The sequence below is a fragment of the Astyanax mexicanus genome, chromosome 21 (assembly GCF_023375975.1).
Source record: "Astyanax mexicanus isolate ESR-SI-001 chromosome 21, AstMex3_surface, whole genome shotgun sequence".
Taxonomy (NCBI): domain Eukaryota; kingdom Metazoa; phylum Chordata; class Actinopteri; order Characiformes; family Acestrorhamphidae; genus Astyanax; species Astyanax mexicanus.
The window spans coordinates 16208186-16226033 of NC_064428.1; the positions used below are offsets into that span (position 1 = coordinate 16208186).

At 37.1% G+C, this 17848-nt stretch overlaps 1 protein-coding gene across 1 annotated transcript; it reads right to left on the minus strand.

The window, feature by feature from the left end:
• Nucleotides 1–480: 480 nt before the first annotated feature.
• On the minus strand, nt 481–12637 carry cacng3a (calcium channel, voltage-dependent, gamma subunit 3a). The gene is made up of 4 exons (XM_007260282.3): nt 11959–12637; nt 5251–5334; nt 4220–4360; nt 481–2733 (listed from the first exon to the last, which is right to left on the minus strand). The coding sequence occupies exons 1-4, from the start codon at nt 12167–12169 to the stop codon at nt 2066–2068; spliced, it is 1104 nt and encodes a 367-aa protein (XP_007260344.3). The 5' UTR covers nt 12170–12637; the 3' UTR covers nt 481–2065.
• Nucleotides 12638–17848: the final 5211 nt, after the last annotated feature.

The window sequence follows — 17848 nt, forward strand, 5'->3', positions numbered from 1 at the left end:
TGAGTTACTGTTTATCCAGTGCAGTGACCAGGGCTAAGCCACGTTTTCATTAGCGTGTAAATGTTTTCATTGGCTGGTTCATGGTCTATTCTGATGGAACTCAATGAGGTCTAAATTAGTGTTATGTGCAACAAAAATCTTGCTGGTTTTGTAATGGATGCAGGATCTGAAGGTGTAAGGTCTGTAAGTTGTGAGGGTAAAGCTTCCATAGATTACACCAGTATGCCTTTGGTGCCCATAATGACCCTGTTGTTGGTTCACTGCTTGTCCTGTCTGATGTTTTGGAGATGTTCTGACCCAGACACCTTGCTTCATAGTTTGGCTCTTGTTACAGTGCCTCAGATTTTAATGCTTGCCCATTTTTCTGCTTTTAACACATCAGCTTCAATGACTTCAAAGACTGGCTGTTCACGTCCTGCTTAATATATGTATATAGCACCACTTGATGGCTGCCAATGAGGAAATCAAGTGTTTACATCAGTGGTTTTAATGTTACAGAAGATCATTGTAGGCTACACACAGATTATTGCTGTTGAGAAATAAAGAAAAAAAATAAAGAATTGAGAAACCAAGAAATCAAAGTACATTCATCAAAAACATTTTTCCTGTAAAACATACATCGGATTCAACAGGAAATTTAGAAAGTGACATATTCTTCCTCCGATCAAGCATGACGTTATAGCCACATCCTTGCTCCTACACCCATTATCTGCCAGTCAGTATTCCAGAAAAAAAAGAATATTATATAAACATTTTGGCAGTGTGGACAGTATGCCAAGTCCTGCTGGAAAATGAAATCTGCATATCCATAAAGCTTGTCAGCAGAGGAAAGCGTGAAGTGCATTGATGTTTCCTGATAGAGTGCTGTAAATCAAGGTCTCAGAAACGTGGGGAGACATCGTTCAAGCTGTGTGAAGTTTTCAAAATCAGTGATGTGAAAACACAGCCTGAGACACGTAACCAGTTAAAATAAGGAACTAAATCAGCCGTGATTTGCACACAATGATGGCACAATAAACTGCACACCAAGTTTGAAAGTACACCAATATGCGATTTATTGTCTTGAAATGCCTTAAATATTCACAATATTAGATGGTCAATATTAGATGTCTATCAGCTTGTGCACAGCTGGCAATTGAGTCACTGCTGCACCACTGTAAATATCACCAAATTACTTCTATAAAATGTGTTAACTGTGAAGAGAAACACTGTGGGGGGGATGGGGGTGTAGTAGCATGAGGGGAGCTTAGAGAATTGACAAAACACAACTGGCAAAAATGTATACGTACATAGTGGATGTGTCTTTTTAATTTAAAGTTCCATTTCTGCTCTACTCACTTACAAGGGATTTGGTGGGGATAAATGTTGTACTGCAGTCAGCCACCAGAAGGTGTAATGATTAAAAAACAAATACAGGGGTTGGACAAAGAAACTGAAACACCTGGTTTTAGACTACAATAATTTATTGTGGCGACGGACAGTTCTGGTGGAAACAGGAGAGTTGAGGTGCACATTGAATTCTGTCGTGATTTAATCAGCCGTGGTTTTATGTTTTTTGGAGACAATCCGGGTTAGCACCCGAACATCCCTTTCAGACAGCTTCCTCTTACAGTGTCCACAGTTAATCCTATTGGATGTGGTTGGTCCTTCTTGGTGGTATGCTGACATTACCCTGGATACCGTAGCTCTTGATACATCACAAAGACTTGCTGTCTTGGTCACAGATGCACCAGCAAGACGTGCACCAACAATTTGTCCTCTTTTGAACTCTGGTATGTCACCTATAATGTTGTGTGCATTGCATTGAACCTTCACACTCTGCTCTTACTGGTGCAATTAGTTTCATTGTCCAACCCCTGTAGATTTCAATGTTTGGTGAGTGATGGATTCACTATACTCAAACATTGCTTTTTCAGGTCTGAAAGGGAGATCAGGAATGTAAAATTTAGAGGAACATTTTAATTCTCTAATTCTGTAAAGAGAAGTGAGCGAGTGAAAATATCCATGGTTGCATTTGAGGCCAAGAGCTGTCATTCATAGTATCACATAGTCACACAAGTCTTCCTCACACTGGTGTGGTTCTCCTCGTGGCTGTGCCACTTGGAGGCGAGAGTGTACCCTCCTTTGGTGGATCTGATGCATGCTGTGGATTTTGACCTACCGGGTGGCTTGAGTTCTGCTTGCAGCGCTCCAGACTGGGCGCTCCGGCCATCTCCACTGGGCTCCGCACATGAGCAGCCATGAGCAACGCTGGAGGCAGCCCGTTATCCAGTGGTGCAACAGCACTTTGGGGCAGGAGCGCTCGTGCCCCCATGCCCACGCCCGCACCAACCAAGGCCAAGCCCTCGTCGGCGATGGCTGCGTGGTGAAACCGTGCAAAGCTGCCACGGCCATAGACGAGAGAGTTGCGTGTCAGCACGGGGGGCGTGGCTGCAAGTGGATAGAGGGCGAGGTCTCGAGAACGTGAGCGAAAGGAGCCCGAGGAGAGGCGGCGCTGCAGCGAGGACTGGCGGGAGCGGGGGCGGAGCGAGCGGCGGGAGCTTGCACGCAGTGCGCGGTGCGTGTCTATGAAGAGGTGCACGGTGAGCACGCCCACCGTCTCGGCGATGATGAAGGACAGCGCACCACAGTAGAAGCTCCAGCCGTACCAGTGGCTCCGCTTGGACTCGCTCTGGTTGGGGTCGCCCGCGTTGGACGAGATGTACACAATGATGCCGATAATGTTGCTGAGGCCTAAAACAGTAACACAGACACACTCGTTTGTATTGACCTTATGTATACATTACATATGCATCATCAGGAGATGTCATACTGCAGTACTGTTGATTAAAAAGTTACACTGATATTGGAAATATTTATTGAGCTGCACATACAGAAATATTGTGCAATGCATGTCCAGTGCTTTAGAGCTGCCTAATAGTGTTCTGCGATAATCCATCACATGTAGGTTGAATATTTCTACAGGTGTTGCAATAAAGATGAAATGTCGAGAGCACAATGTTAATGGTTTGATAGTTATTATATGCCTCCACATACAGATGTATTGGTCATTTCCATCAAGAAAAAGCAGAATGGAAGTGGGTCAGCTTTAGTGCCAAATCCTACTACCACAAAATATGCAAGATTTTACAGGAGAGAGGTGGATCCAACACTTGTTGTATTTTCTTTTTTATTCCCTCCATTACTGGTCACCCCTCTACAAAGGTGCGACAGAGAAGTGTGGTTTGACTGGGGTGTATATAGAGTGCTGCACAGGTGTGGCTGGTTGCCACTGATCTCCACCAGAGATTCTGGATCCAACTCCACTGATGTTTTCTCTCCGTTGCCCAGGTCCCCTGTTGGTGGCCATTGGTGCAGCACTGCCTATCACACAAGAACTGTGTGCGTATTTTGGGTCACACATGCAGAACACCACTAGGAACCTCTAAAACTCTAACTTCTAAGTGCAAATCATCTGGCATGTTGTCATACACATACATTACACAAAGGAGCGAGACTGGTAGTGTTCTCCACTGCAGTGCTGTTAGCCAATCAGAAACGATATGTTTGCATGTATGAATATTCATATGCAAGAGCCCAAATCCTGTCTTTCTTCAGAGACAAGTAATTCAGTGAAATAAAGCAGGCTTATACAGAAACACCAGGGCATTTTTCCCCAAAAAACTACTCACATTCATACTAGAGACCACAACTAGACATTTTAAAATGAACGGAAAAAACGATGAAATGAGACCTTTAATAGGCAAGAAATTCAAATAATTAACTCTTGACAAGTTCAGCACAGCTGTTAACTGAAAGCCTGTATTCCAGTGACTCTACCTCATAAAACTGACTTAGAAAATTCAGCCAAGGTGTGCAAAACTGTCATCTATGCGAGAACTGCTACTTTGAATAATCTAAAATATAAAATATTTTCTAGTTTGTTCAATACTTTTTTGTTTACTAAATTATTCCATATGTTTCTTTTTCTTGGTTAGTTTACTTTAGTGTTAATCGATAATGCAGTGGGTCCAAATGTTTGACTGGTACTGTATGTTTTAAAATGCTTTAATAAAGATGTGTATTATTAACAAATGAAAGGAAGTTATACTTTATCATACTGTCCCAGTGTTTTCTGATTTGATGTTGTAAAAGCTTGACCTTGGCTTATTGATCATACATCTTTATGATTAAACCTCATGTCCAGTGGCCTTGACCAGACATTCGTACGTAAACCTACCAGCTGAGACGAAAAAAATCCCAGCGCTCAGGATGACGTTGTGGCGACTCTTGTAGAATTCACTGGCAGCCACACACACACCGCCGATAAACAGCAGCCCCACACTCATGATGGGGAAAAGACTGGAGGCACGGACTGCCCCTGTAATTATAAACACAACTTTACCATTAGAACCATATGATATTAATGATATTAATAATATTTTTTAATTAATGTGATTTCAGTAGGCAATCAATATTTTTAATTATTATTATTACAGTTACAATTATTACTATTAGATGTCAATACCGTTCTAACGTTGATATGTTCAAAAAATTGCAGTTACAACCATCAGCCAAATGTTTTTGGACTCAAAAATTGCCAAAAGTATTAGCAGAAAACATTGCAATACCTTATAAACCACCTAGCAAGCCTTAGCAACACTCTAGCATCACAAGGCACCACAGCACCCAACAGCCTTGTAACCACAAGGAACCATAGCAACAAGTACATTTACCTTAGCAACTGCCTAGTGACACCATAGCAGCCTGTTAGCAACATCATAACAACCTCTTAGCAACACATTTGCATTGAGTAAGCAAACCTTAACAACCAACTCTTATACCATAGCAACACGTTAGCAACCATCTAGCAAGCCCTTAGCAATAGCCTAGTAACACCTTATCAACCAACCTGTTATAACAGGACTCAGCTTCCCATTAGGTTAGCAATAGTCTAACAACATCCTTAGCAACCAACACATTTACGCTAGCAACTGTCTAACACAATCTTAGCAACTTAGCAAATACCATGGCAACCTCTTGAATGCTGTGAATTGATAAGTATTTATAGTTATGTGTTAATCTGTTATATTTTGTTTTATATAGTTATGTAGTAAAGTCATGTTTAAATCTTAAGTCTCTCGCAAATGATGAGATACTGTGTGTGGTTAAATAAGTATTTTAATATTAGTGTTTATTAATTTATTAAGCAAGAAATACACAGTTTATGTATCAATATCATAAGTGAAAAAGTGTGTTACAGATACTCACGGAGCAGATATTCTGCTGCATCCTGTTCGTAGTCTGCGTCTTCCGGGAAGTGATCAATGTTTTTACACACACCTGTGAACATGCCTTTCAGAAACACAGAACACACACACACGAGCACACATCGCCAGTTAATGAACAAAACCCATTTTCCACTTCATTGCACTAATCTAATCAAATCTTTAACAATATCAATATCTAATTAATGTAATTAGAATTCCCCCCTTTCCAAGCATGCACATTAGAACAAACACAGACATGCTAACACAAAACATTCCTGTAACGTTACTGCACATTTTAGTTTTCTCCTTTGATTATTTTTAGGGAACCATCACAATCATTATGGCAATGTTCTTTTTTTGTTTGAGCAACACTGCAAAAAACTAAATCTTAGCAAGTGAAATTTTCTAAATTTAAGGCAATAAATCTTATTTTCTTCTCTGATAAGACTTTACAGTCTTACTAAGCATTGTGTGTAGGTGTTAGATTATTTTGCTTATTTTATTTAATTTTTTACTTAAAATTTGTACCTTATTTTAAGTAATTTGAACTCAAAATAAGCAAAATCAAGCAGCAATCAAGTTATTCTGATTTTTGTGTCCAAAAACAGTAACTTTTTTGCTTGATTTAGGTGTAACTTCACTCATTTTGAGACTTTGCCATTGTTTTTTGTAAGAAATCTTACTAAGAAAATTTTGCTTACCCCATTGGGAGATCTTTTTGCTTAATATACATATATTTTTCTTAATTTGCATATATTTTGTCTAGTTTTTCCCAATGGATTGTTTTGCCATGAAGACATTGATGTTCCTAGAACATTCTGGGAACTATGAAACCTAATGTTCTTGGCACCACTTTAAAATAAAGCTCCTTTATAAAGGAATAATGGAAATTAATTAGGTTGTACATACTTTCAATCCATTAATTAAACAATAATACATGAGAGGGAGTGCTATAACATGTAATATTGATTAACATTTGGAACTATTTTAACACGTTGAGTTTTTCTAACCAAACAGATCATATTTCCACGTCCTTTTTAACTTAAAATCGTACAATAAACAGTGATAATGGAACTGTGGTATAATTGCAATAATACACTTGAGGTTTGTGCTATAAGATGTAATATTGGCACAGCTGTGCTGCGGTGGTAGGTATGAGGCCGCAGGCCGCAGGTAATAAAAGATAAGAATATCTCTCTCCACACTGTAATTCCATACGTTGTTTGAACTCAAATGATTTAAGTCTGTTTTACATAAAATTGAATTTTGTAGGCACATATATACATTCAAACTGAGATCTTTGAGTCGCACCAACTTATAATAACCGAGTTTAGTTTGTTCTCTTTCGCAGCTTCTTTTTCATTGGCTTCTGTCACAGTCTATTTGCATACTGGGTGTGTCCAATAGTTTCTGACAGACACTCACCATCAGTGTGTAGTTATTCCCCCTGAGCTACCTTACAAATAAATCAACTTCCCCTTTTGTTGTAATAACTTGATGTTTTAATTTATGCTAACTCAAGTTTTTATTCTCCATTACGTAAAAAAAACTGAGCAAACCGGCTGCTTTAAAAAAGTTAAGTAAACTCAACTTATCCAGGTCTTAAAGTATAACAAAAATAAAAAAGTTAAATCAAATTGCCTTTTAGTTGTTGTAACTTGATGTTCTAAGTTATGTTAACTTTTATTACCTAATACTTAACTTTTTTAAGGCAATCAGTTTCCTAATTTTTTTAAATAAATTGAACTTATCCGGGCTTACAGTGCATGTATATATATATATATAAGGAGTAAAACGTTGTTTACTGTATTTCTGTAATTGTTCAAAAGTAAGAATGAAGTATTTACACAGTACAAACTGACGAAAATTTTGGTTTTTATTTTCCAGTGGTGGAAAAGTATAAGAATGGTGTTTTTTGTCTTTACCCATAACAGACTAGCTTGGGCTAAGCTACTGTCTGATTGGCTGGTTAATGATCTGTTCTAAAAGACAACAGGTCAATTAGTGTTCTGTGCACAAAACATAAAAAAAAAGATTGTAATGGATGCAGGATCTGAAAGAGTTTAGTTGCAAATTTGGTTCATCCTGCCATGTTTGTACAATGTATTGCAATCTAAATAAGCAGTAAATTTTTTTTATCTGTTTCCTCGGGGAACGCAATGGCCATGGGCACAACGTTGGCACGGTTGGTGTGTATGTTCATGCACATGTGGGTATAGAAATGTTCCTGGCCTGTGATGCATCGATGTACAGAATAGATCTCTTCCTCTGTGGGCGTAATGGGCTGTATGTCGATGTCGGCTGCTGTGAGGCTGGGCAGGCCGGGGAGATGCCGCCCCTCTGAAGGGGGTGTGGGGGGAGGGTGGGCTAGTTGGTGTGTTTTATATTTGACTATTTTTAGGATCATCTCTATAGCTTCCTTTGTCTCTATTGTTTCACGTTCGCACCTACTAATGCACACACACACGTTGGGCACACAAGTGTGGTCATATTGACGCCCTTTTAACAGCCTGAATGCTTCATTACACTTTCCATTAAAAGAATTGATGCAGAACTGATATAGGTCAGAGAGCGGGAGAGATGGGAAGAGCTGGGTCGAAAGCACAGGGACACATGGTTCGTGTGAAGGTGAAAAGTGTGCAGCAGCACAGCAGAAGCACCAATGTAGTGTCAAAGGTGGGCAGCATCTACTACTCGCAAATTATTACGTTAGATACGCAAAATGCAGTGAGTGTTCAATATTTTGAAAAGAAAATATAGGTCAAAATCTTAAAAAAAAGAATCAGGACCTTATTTTAGTGCTCTATAGGCGAGCCGACAACTGTCTTTGCTGTCGTAACGACAGGAAAAGTATGCCTAGAAACACCTAAAAAAGGCATGTTTGAATCCTCTTAATTAATCATGGGTGTAATAAACCAATCAGCATGTCACTTACTATTCCTTTCAAGAGCCAGTTGCGCTCCGACTTTGGCAGATTGCTATTTCAGGGGCGCAGCTACCTGGACGATTGCAACGCTTCTCACTAGAGGAAACTGACTTGCTCATTTATGATTGTTTATTCTGTTTATTGTTGATGTAAAATTTTGCACAGCTGCCAACAGGAAAGCACTATGGTTTTGTGCACTGCTGTGTGTCCAGCCGGATTATATGCTTTTTGGGGATGCACCTGCGTGTTGACAATTCACTGCCAAGATAGCAATGAACATCTGACTATTGACGTCTGTCCAGGTTGCACTCAGTCAGTCACACACCTGTGTTTTCCATTGCCAAGATAGTAATACACCAGAAATATATCTAAACTAAATATATCTAAATCTAAAAATATCTAAATATATCTCATACAGAGTTCCCCAATGGTGGAACAAACTACCTTCCACTACCAGATCAGGAGAATCTCTCGCTATCTTTAATAAACTCCTGAAGACAGAGCTCTTCAAAGAGCACTTACTCTCCTAACACCTCTAACTAACTACCTTCTACTACCAGATCAGGAGAATCTCTCACTATCTTTAATAAACTCCTGAAGACAGAGCTCTTCAAAGAGCACCTACTCTCCTAACACCTCTAACTAACTACCTTCTACTACCAGATCAGGAGAATCTCTCACTATCTTTAATAAACTCCTGAAGACAGAGCTCTTCAAAGAGCACTTACTCTCCTAACACCTCTAACTAACTACCTTCTACTACCAGATCAGGAGAATCTCTCACTATCTTTAATAAACTCCTGAAGACAGAGCTCTTCAAAGAGCACTTACTCTCCTAACACCTCTAACACACTAACTACCTTCCACTACCAGATCAGGAGAATCTCTCACTATCTTTAATAAACTCCTGAAGACAGAGCTCTTCAAAGAGCACTTACTCTCCTAACACCTCTAACAAACTAACTAATTCTAACCTCATCTCCTTCTTCCTCTTCTCTACTCCTCTATCCCATTATTTCCCTCTGACCTCCTTAAGGCCCCATCTATAGATGCTTTATTTTTAACTTCTATTATTTTTGTACTTAACCTCTTCTATTATTTGCACTTCAATATTGTAAGTCGCTTTGGACAAAAGCGTCTGCCAAATGTAATGTAATGTAATGTAATGTAATGTAAACAGCTAATTTCATGACCATCATGCCAATCAGCATTAATATATATACAAGCACCTTTGCTATTTGAATGACGCAGGCAGAACATGTGAAAATGTGGATGGTCTTTCATGTCTTTGGTCGGAAGCCTACAGTGTCTATTTCTTTCAAAAAAATACCTGGATTTGTCTGACAACTATATACTTTTCCAATGTGTGATTGTCCATTCCAGATATCTCCAAGCCAAGATAAGTCCAAGCCACTTCTGAACCTGGTTAACATAAGACTTCTGTTTTGTACAGTCAAGTTTTAAGTGGTATTTGTAAATGTAACTCTGAATTGTAGTGCGTAAAAAGGTTTTCCCTGTTAATCTCCTGTTCATGTGGTTCTATCTATCTATTGTTGCATGACAGTTCTTGATGCAGTGCTGTCTCAGGGATGGAGATCTCAGGTGTTTAGTTTAAGCCTGTGCTCCTGCTCTTTACAGAGTAAAATTCATCCTAATTCTGTAAACCACTGAATGATAGTATGGACTAAAGTGGGAGGAACATACACATTTGTTCCAATCTTTCTTTGAGTAGCATTGTTTTTAAACTTTTTAAATAATTTTCTCAGGCTTTTGGTGACAAATTCAAGAAGCTCTGCCCATCTTTGCTCCTTAAAACCCACAATCATTATTACAATCATTTGTTGACAGCATCTGATTGAGACCACACCATTATTTAATTATTTTTTTATTATTATTATTGTTCTAACCTTATTACTACTATCTTTAAATTGCCTTCCTAATTTTTTCGGGGCGAGGATGAAATTAAATTTAACTGACAAAACATTAAATATTTTGGGTTTTTACAGTCCGCAGTAGTGTAAGAAACACTGGATTTTATTATTTTCCTTTTTGCATTTTTATACTGTTATGACTAAAATATGACGGGTGTACAAATCTTAGTAATAGGACAAAAGAAAAAAAATTATATACCGCCTTATAAAATGATGCGCCTTATAGTCCGTATATATAAATATGGCATATATATAGACCATAAGGCGCACCAGATTTATATAAGGCACACTGTCAATTTTTGAAAAAATAAATATAATTAAAGGACTATATTTTTTTAGAATGGCTCAAATAACAAAATAAACCTGTTCCAGCTTTTATTCAGTTTTGACATAAATTGGAAGAGAAAATGTTACATCATTGATTAGAAAAAGTTTGGAGGCTTTCTCCTTTCCAGTGGAAATTGTGGAAATCTTTCATAAAAATATTTAGACTTGTTAAACAGTAAAAGATAATTTGGCTAAATTAATCCCTGCTATTTTTTTTTCATCTCTTTTGGCAATGTATCTATTGCAGACTTTAAGATAAGATGTTTTTATACTCAATTATAAATATTCAAACAGGACTGTATTTTTTTTTTACATTAAAATAAATAAACACTAGGGCTGTCACATTAACGTGTTAATTCATATGAATTAATCACAGAAAAAAAAATTACACTGATTAGCTGGAAAACAGTTAGCATCACCAGATACCTATTAGCCACTATGACTAATCTGCCATTTTGGGCTTTATAATAAAAGTCCCATAGCAAATCATACTAAAACATAAAAGAACATCCAGTATTTCCTTTTATTTGGACAAATGGACTTTAGTAATATGGTCAAATATCTAAATTCTGTTAATATTTGCATCTCATTTTAAGCAGGGCTGGTATATTGTATTATTACAGAGCAGCATATTTCAGCTAGTAATGTAAAATATCTTAAGAGTTACTGTTTAGGACATATTTGAGTAGCCTAAACTATCCTGAAGGAAAAAAAAATCTGGCATGTGTGTCTGCTAATTAAACATTTTTTGGTGTATATTTTTGGCGTTTTGATTCAAGTCGGAAATTTCATGTTTATTATTTGTTAAATTTTATTTTTCTTATTTCTCTTGGTTTTAATTACTTTTCATTATTTTAATTACAGTGTCTTGTGACTTTCTTTTAACACTGTCCTGTATTATGTTTTAAATGTTTTATTTCAATGTCATATTTTGTAATTAGATTTATTGTGTCCTTTGTATTACTTTTTATTCTTTTAATTATACTTTCTTATAACTTTCTTTAAATTTGTCTGCATTAAGTCTTGAGTTGTAAATCTTGTAAATCTGTACAACAGTTGTATTGACTCTCTGTATATAAAAGGTGCTAAACAAATAAACTTGCCTTGCCCTGAAGTGTACAGTTTAAAAATATATTTTTTCTTTGAAATTGATTAAATGCGATTAATTTAGATCAATTAATCACAGAGCAAGTAATTACCTGACAGCACTAATATACACCATATGTTACATTCAAAAACTTCAACTTAAGAAAGTTTAAGTGACTTTATAATACATTTGAAGTTGAGTCAACAAGGACATACTAGGGGAAAAGTGGTGCCAAGTTTTTTTTTTTTTTTTTTTTTGCACAGGCTGAACATTTTTACAGTTTTTTTTTCTTTTTCTTTGTTTAATTAATTTTGTTGCTTTTGAGCCCGAGTTTTCTGTTAAATTGTCAATTGTCTCTTCTGATAACAAGTTTAAACAAGTGTAAATAAGTAAAAACAGGTGTGAACTGTAAAGCCAGTGGCTAAAAAGGATGGTTACCTTCCATACAACACTGGCGCCAAAGCCCGGAGTGTGTGAGCACCTCCTCGTTCTTGCGAGTCGTGTCGTTGTCACTGGAACCCTTGGTCCGGCAGACCCCAGGCGAGTAGAGCCAGTAGTCCGTTCCCACAGCGATGGTCATCAGGCTGAAGGCTGCAAAAGCCCCTGCCGTGGTGACGAGCATTTGCACTCCACGATTGCACACCCTCATGTTTCCTCTCAGTCACATCCACTCATTTCTGCACCTCATTTATCCACTTGGAACCAGCAGTGGTGACCTCAGGTCATTTTCACAGACACAGGTGAGGTTCTGTCCCATTGCTCTGAATTAGTAGGTGAGGAAGGGAAAGGAAGAGTTGAGATCCAAGAGAATCTGTCCCCTTAATGTGAAGACACCAGAACTGTGTCTTTCCAGAATCATCCAGAATCACAGACTCATTAATCATCCACTAATCAAACTGAAGCATCCAGCTAATCCATCAAATCTTCACAAGCTTGAACACTGATCACTGACGGAAATCATCCATGAAGCTCCTCCACGCTTCAATAACTTACCTTTAAAAAGGTTTAATTAGGTTGACTTGGCCCAGAATCATCAGCATCAGCATCAGCATCAGCACTTCTCAGGAAAGACTGGATTAATCCCACAGCAGACTGCTGCCACTCTCTCTCTATTTGTGGCACAATCACAGAACGAGGCACTGGTTGGGTGCTTTAGGCCACTTTATCTCTACAGTCACCGCCCCCTGTAGTGACTGAATATTGTGAATGGAGGCAGAGGGATCAATATCAATATATAAAGTGCTTTTAGAGTAACAGCATAGTTGTTTAAAGTTTAGCAAACACTGGGTAACAACACATTTTTAAAGATTTATTCAATAATAATTATTTTTTTTTATAAAAATATCAACCAACTATACATGTCCTCTAAACAAAATTCCTAGAAATAGCCTTCCAAAAGATCAATTGCTGCATGTTCATCAACTAATAATATTACTTTTACTTAATCTTTTTCTCAAATGGTCTTTATACTTAGCTTTACTGAGGTAAAGCTTAAACTGTCCGCCCTGTTGTGGTCAAATAAAATATATTTTTTAACTTTTAATATATATTTAACTGAGTAAATGGTCAGTATTGTTAATTCCAAATTTTGCAACTCTAAATCAAGCACATTTTTATTAAATACCAATTTTTGCTAAAATTGTCCATCCTGTTATTGTTCTCCCTGTTTATGTCCACCTTGTTATTGCACACCCTGTTACTGTCTGTCCTGTTATTGTCTGTCCACCCTGTTATTGTCCACTGTGTTACTGTCCATCCTGTTACTGTCCACCCTCTTATTGAGCAGCTTGTTATTGTCTATCCTGTTACTCTCCACCCTGTTATTGAGCATCATGTTACTGTCCATCCTGTTACTCTCCACCCTGTTATTGAGCACCATGTTACTATCTATCCTGTTATTGTCCATCCTGCTATTATTCACAGGATGTCCACCCTGTGTTTGTCCACCCTGGTACTGTTTGTCCTGTTATTAACCCTCCTGTTACTGTCCACCCTGTTACTGTCCATCCTGTTATTGTCCACCCTGTTTATGTCCACACTGTTTTGACCACCCTGTTACTGTCCCTCCTGTTATTCTCCATCCTGTTATTGTCCCTCTTGTTATTGTCCATGCTGTTATCGTCTCTCCTGTTACTGTCCACCCTGTTACCATCCATCTTGTTATTGTACACCCTGTTATTTTCCTCACTGTTACTGTCCAATCTGTTATTGTAAACATTTACCATGTTTTTCACACTATAAGGCACAGCTAAAATCCTTTAATTTTCCCCAAAATTTTAAGTGCACCTCATAATCTGATGCTTCTTATGTATGAATTTTCCGAATCAGGTATTAAGTGGCAGTAAAGCCACTCTGCTGAAGTACAGCACTATGCAGAAGTTTCAGTTAGTTTTCCTGAACTGAGACTGGAGCAGTATTAGCATTAGCTGCTAACCGCACCAACCGCTAGCTCTTGCGCTGATCAAAGGCGAGTATATTGGACTGTAGCCTGTGCGGTTACTGTGTTAAAACAAGCTTCGTGGGACAAACCGCTAGCTAAAATTGCCCTGGCATACCAGAACACTCAGGGTTTCTCAGTGTAGTACTGTCGGGCAGCATTTACATCCCGCTAGCACTGTTGTCAGCAGCTAATGCTAATTACCTAGTGAAAATCTAGAAATCTAAGCTTACGGTAAATAAATGGAAACACCCAAATAAACAGTATACTGAAGAGAAATCTGTGTAGATTAACATCCAGCTTTCCTTTGACTTTAAAATAAAAGTGTTTTTTTTTAGTAGTTTTACAATTTTGTTTACTTAGCTTAGCTTTACTTAATTTTAAGTCGCCACCACCACCAAGCGGCGAGACCTGCTGAATTAGAAGGGAAACATGGCGACACCCCTGTTCTTTACTAGTGTTGCATAATGCGCCTAATAATCCAGTGCGCCTTACGTATGAAAATGATTTGTTTAACTGGGTTCTATTTATCTACTTTTAGCACTGTGAAAATCTGATGATCTGATGAATTTGGTCATATTTTGGGGTTCACAAACCTTCCAGCACCATTATATTTACTGTAACTACTTCTATGTATTAAACACAGACTTAAAAGTTTTGAACAGCACTGCAGGTTCTATTTATAAGTACATGCACATGCAAATTGCCTTATGCTAAAACTCACAAAATATATTCAGACACAAATGAACGATCTGACGCCGTTTATTTTTTTTTTTTTGGAAATTTCAGCTTTAATAGGTCCTACATACATACAATGGATAAGGAACATGCAAAATATGTCTGTCATCACCAGAGCGACCCCGCCCCTGCTCCAGCCAGGCCGCAGCCATTCGCTGCTCGTATTTGGATGTAGTTTATTTGTTGCTATGTAGTTGACATGCCTCTGTCTTGCATAGTAAAAAGTCCATGATTCGGGAGGGGGACTGGTCGGTAAAGGAAGCCCTTTGAAGCTTTCATTTATTCAAATGTACTGAAGCTCTTTACTCTAATCTGTGTGCATGCAGCACACATACATACATACATACTGTACATACACATAAAGACATAAAGAGAAAACAAACAAACAAACAAAGGACAATACCGTTTGTCTAGGTAGTTGTTATCAACATCCATTTCACTGTACAGGTTGTGATACTTGTGCGTCTACCTCCTTCACTCTTTGCCGCTCATCTACAGACTCATCTACAGACATCTGTGCAGGCATGTTAACTGTCACGTTAACCACAAATTTGTTTATGCAAACGGAACTTCCTCTAATCAGAAGATCCTCTTTGTCTGCCCATCTTTTTTTTCCCAATAAACATCTGTCTATGGTATTGTACTGGATTGTGTGTAATACTTTTTAGGCCCATTCCCCAAAGACAACAGGACGCTTATATTATCATTATCACGTTTACATGATAACACAATGCTTTTTTCAGATGGAAGACTAGAATGCATATTTCTCTACTGTACAGCATATCTATGTCCAAAAAAACATCGAAAGTAAACATAGAAAATATCTTATATCATAACCCTTTAAGGATCTATGCTACAACAGATCCAACCACCATATCAACACGTTTGGTAAATAGATACAGTAGATCAACACTGAGTAAAAAGAGCGAACGCTCTACGACGCATGCATAGGGTGGGCTACGACTCCTTCTGGAGTTTTCTTTACTCACACATATGGCACATAGTGAGGTCCCCAAAATACTGCATACCACGATTCCGGTCATGTGAACTGTAAAAGTGTTCATACTCCTTGAAATGTTTCATGTTTTGATATTTTAAAAGATAGACCAACACAAACTATCACATATTGGTGAAGTGGAATTTACAAAAATTTTAATCAAATAAAAAATTACAATTGCAATTACAGCTGTAAGTTTTTTTTTTTTTTTCTGAAATGTCTCTACCAGATTTGAGCATCTAGAGACTGAGATTTTTGCTTATTCTTCTTTATAAAACAGCTCAAGCTCAGCCTGGTTGGATGCAAAGCGTCTGTGAACAGATATTTTCATGTCTTGCCACAGAAGTTTAATGTGATTTAAGACTGGGTCATTCTAACACATGAATATTCTTTGAAGTAAATCATTCCACTGTAGCTCTGGCTGTATGTTTAGGGTCATTGTCTTGCTGGAAGGTGAATCTCCTTCTTAGTCTCAAGTCTTATGCAGGCTCCAACAGGTTTTTCTCCAGGATTTCAGCCCTGTATTTAACTCCATCCATCTTCCCATCAACTCTGTCCCTGCTGAAGAAAAGCATCCCCACAGCATGATGCTGCCACCACCATGTTTCACAGTGGAGATGGTGTGTTGGTCTAGCACTTAAAATCTGGTAAAATACAATACATTTAAGTTTGTGGTTGTAAGGTATCAAAATGCAAGGGGTATGAATACTTTTGCCACAAGCCACTGTACATGACTATAATATAAGTCAACCAAAAAGTTTAACTTAAAAAATGAAATTATTTATTTTAAATACAAAGGCATGACCAAATATGTTTCTAATATTTCTACTTTTATATCTTCTTTTTGAGCACCAGTCAAAAGTTTAAGCTGTTTAGGCTCTAAAAATAAATCTCTCATGGCTAATAAAACAAGTTTTAACTCCAGTCTTGGATGCCGTGTGGAACCAGATTTATAATCTAATTTTTTTAACTGTACAACTTTCCCCAATAAACTTATTCTTTCACTCTAAATTTGTTATCATTTACATCTATCATCTTCACATCATGATAAAACATCAGCAAAAATAATACAATCTTATCAATCTGTTAAATTACATGATTTTTTTTACTTACACTTTTTTTTTACTTAACTAAGTAATAGTAAGCAGTTGTTTATAAACTATCTGCAAACTAAGAAAAATAATATGAACATTTTGACTGGTACAGTATTTCATTTTTGTGTATTTTTTATAAATACACAAATACAGCTACAGCTAATCTTTTAACAGTTATATAATGGTTATATAAAATTATAAGTGGTTTGAGTCGTAGACAGCTGTGCTTTAATTTCACATGTGGACCCCATATGGGAGGCCCAACTGGAAACATGGGCTCAATGTTGGCCCCTCATCTGAACGCCCACCAGGATATTATTACTGGTCCCATCATGACATCCATATAAGTGACTAACATGGAACCTAGAGCCAAAACACAGTTGGGCTACATACAGGCATTACATGGGCATGTTATCTATGGAGGATGAAAACTGACATAAGTATAAATAAATAAATGCACATATAAATGAATAAACAACAAACAAACAAACAAATACATGAATAAATACACATTTATATATGTCTGCATTGATTTATTTATTAATCTACTCATTTATTCACTTCAATATTTATTTAATTATTAATTTAATTATTTCAATATTTCTACATTTATTTATTTATTTTCACATTTCTTCCTTTCTTTCTTTATTTCTGTGTTTCTGCATTTGTATTTTAATTAGGTAGACTGTCCTTTTCTCACTGTAACGCAGGATTGGTCAACTGGTGAATCAGACAGAGGCAACCGGTTTCCAACTATTTTAACGTTAGGACCGCCTACCTAATTAACACACAAATGCAGAAATACAGAAATAAATAAATGAAGAAATAAATAAATAAATAAATAAATATGGAAATAAATAAAGAAAGAACTAAATGTAGAAATGTTAAAATGAAGACATGTGGAAATAAATAAATAAATGAATAAATAAATAAATAAATAAATGTAGAAATGTTGAAATAAATAAATGAAGAAATGTGAAAATAATAAATAAATAAATAAATATAATTGGAGAAATGTTGAAATAAATAAATGAATAAAAAAATAAAAGTAGAAATACATGA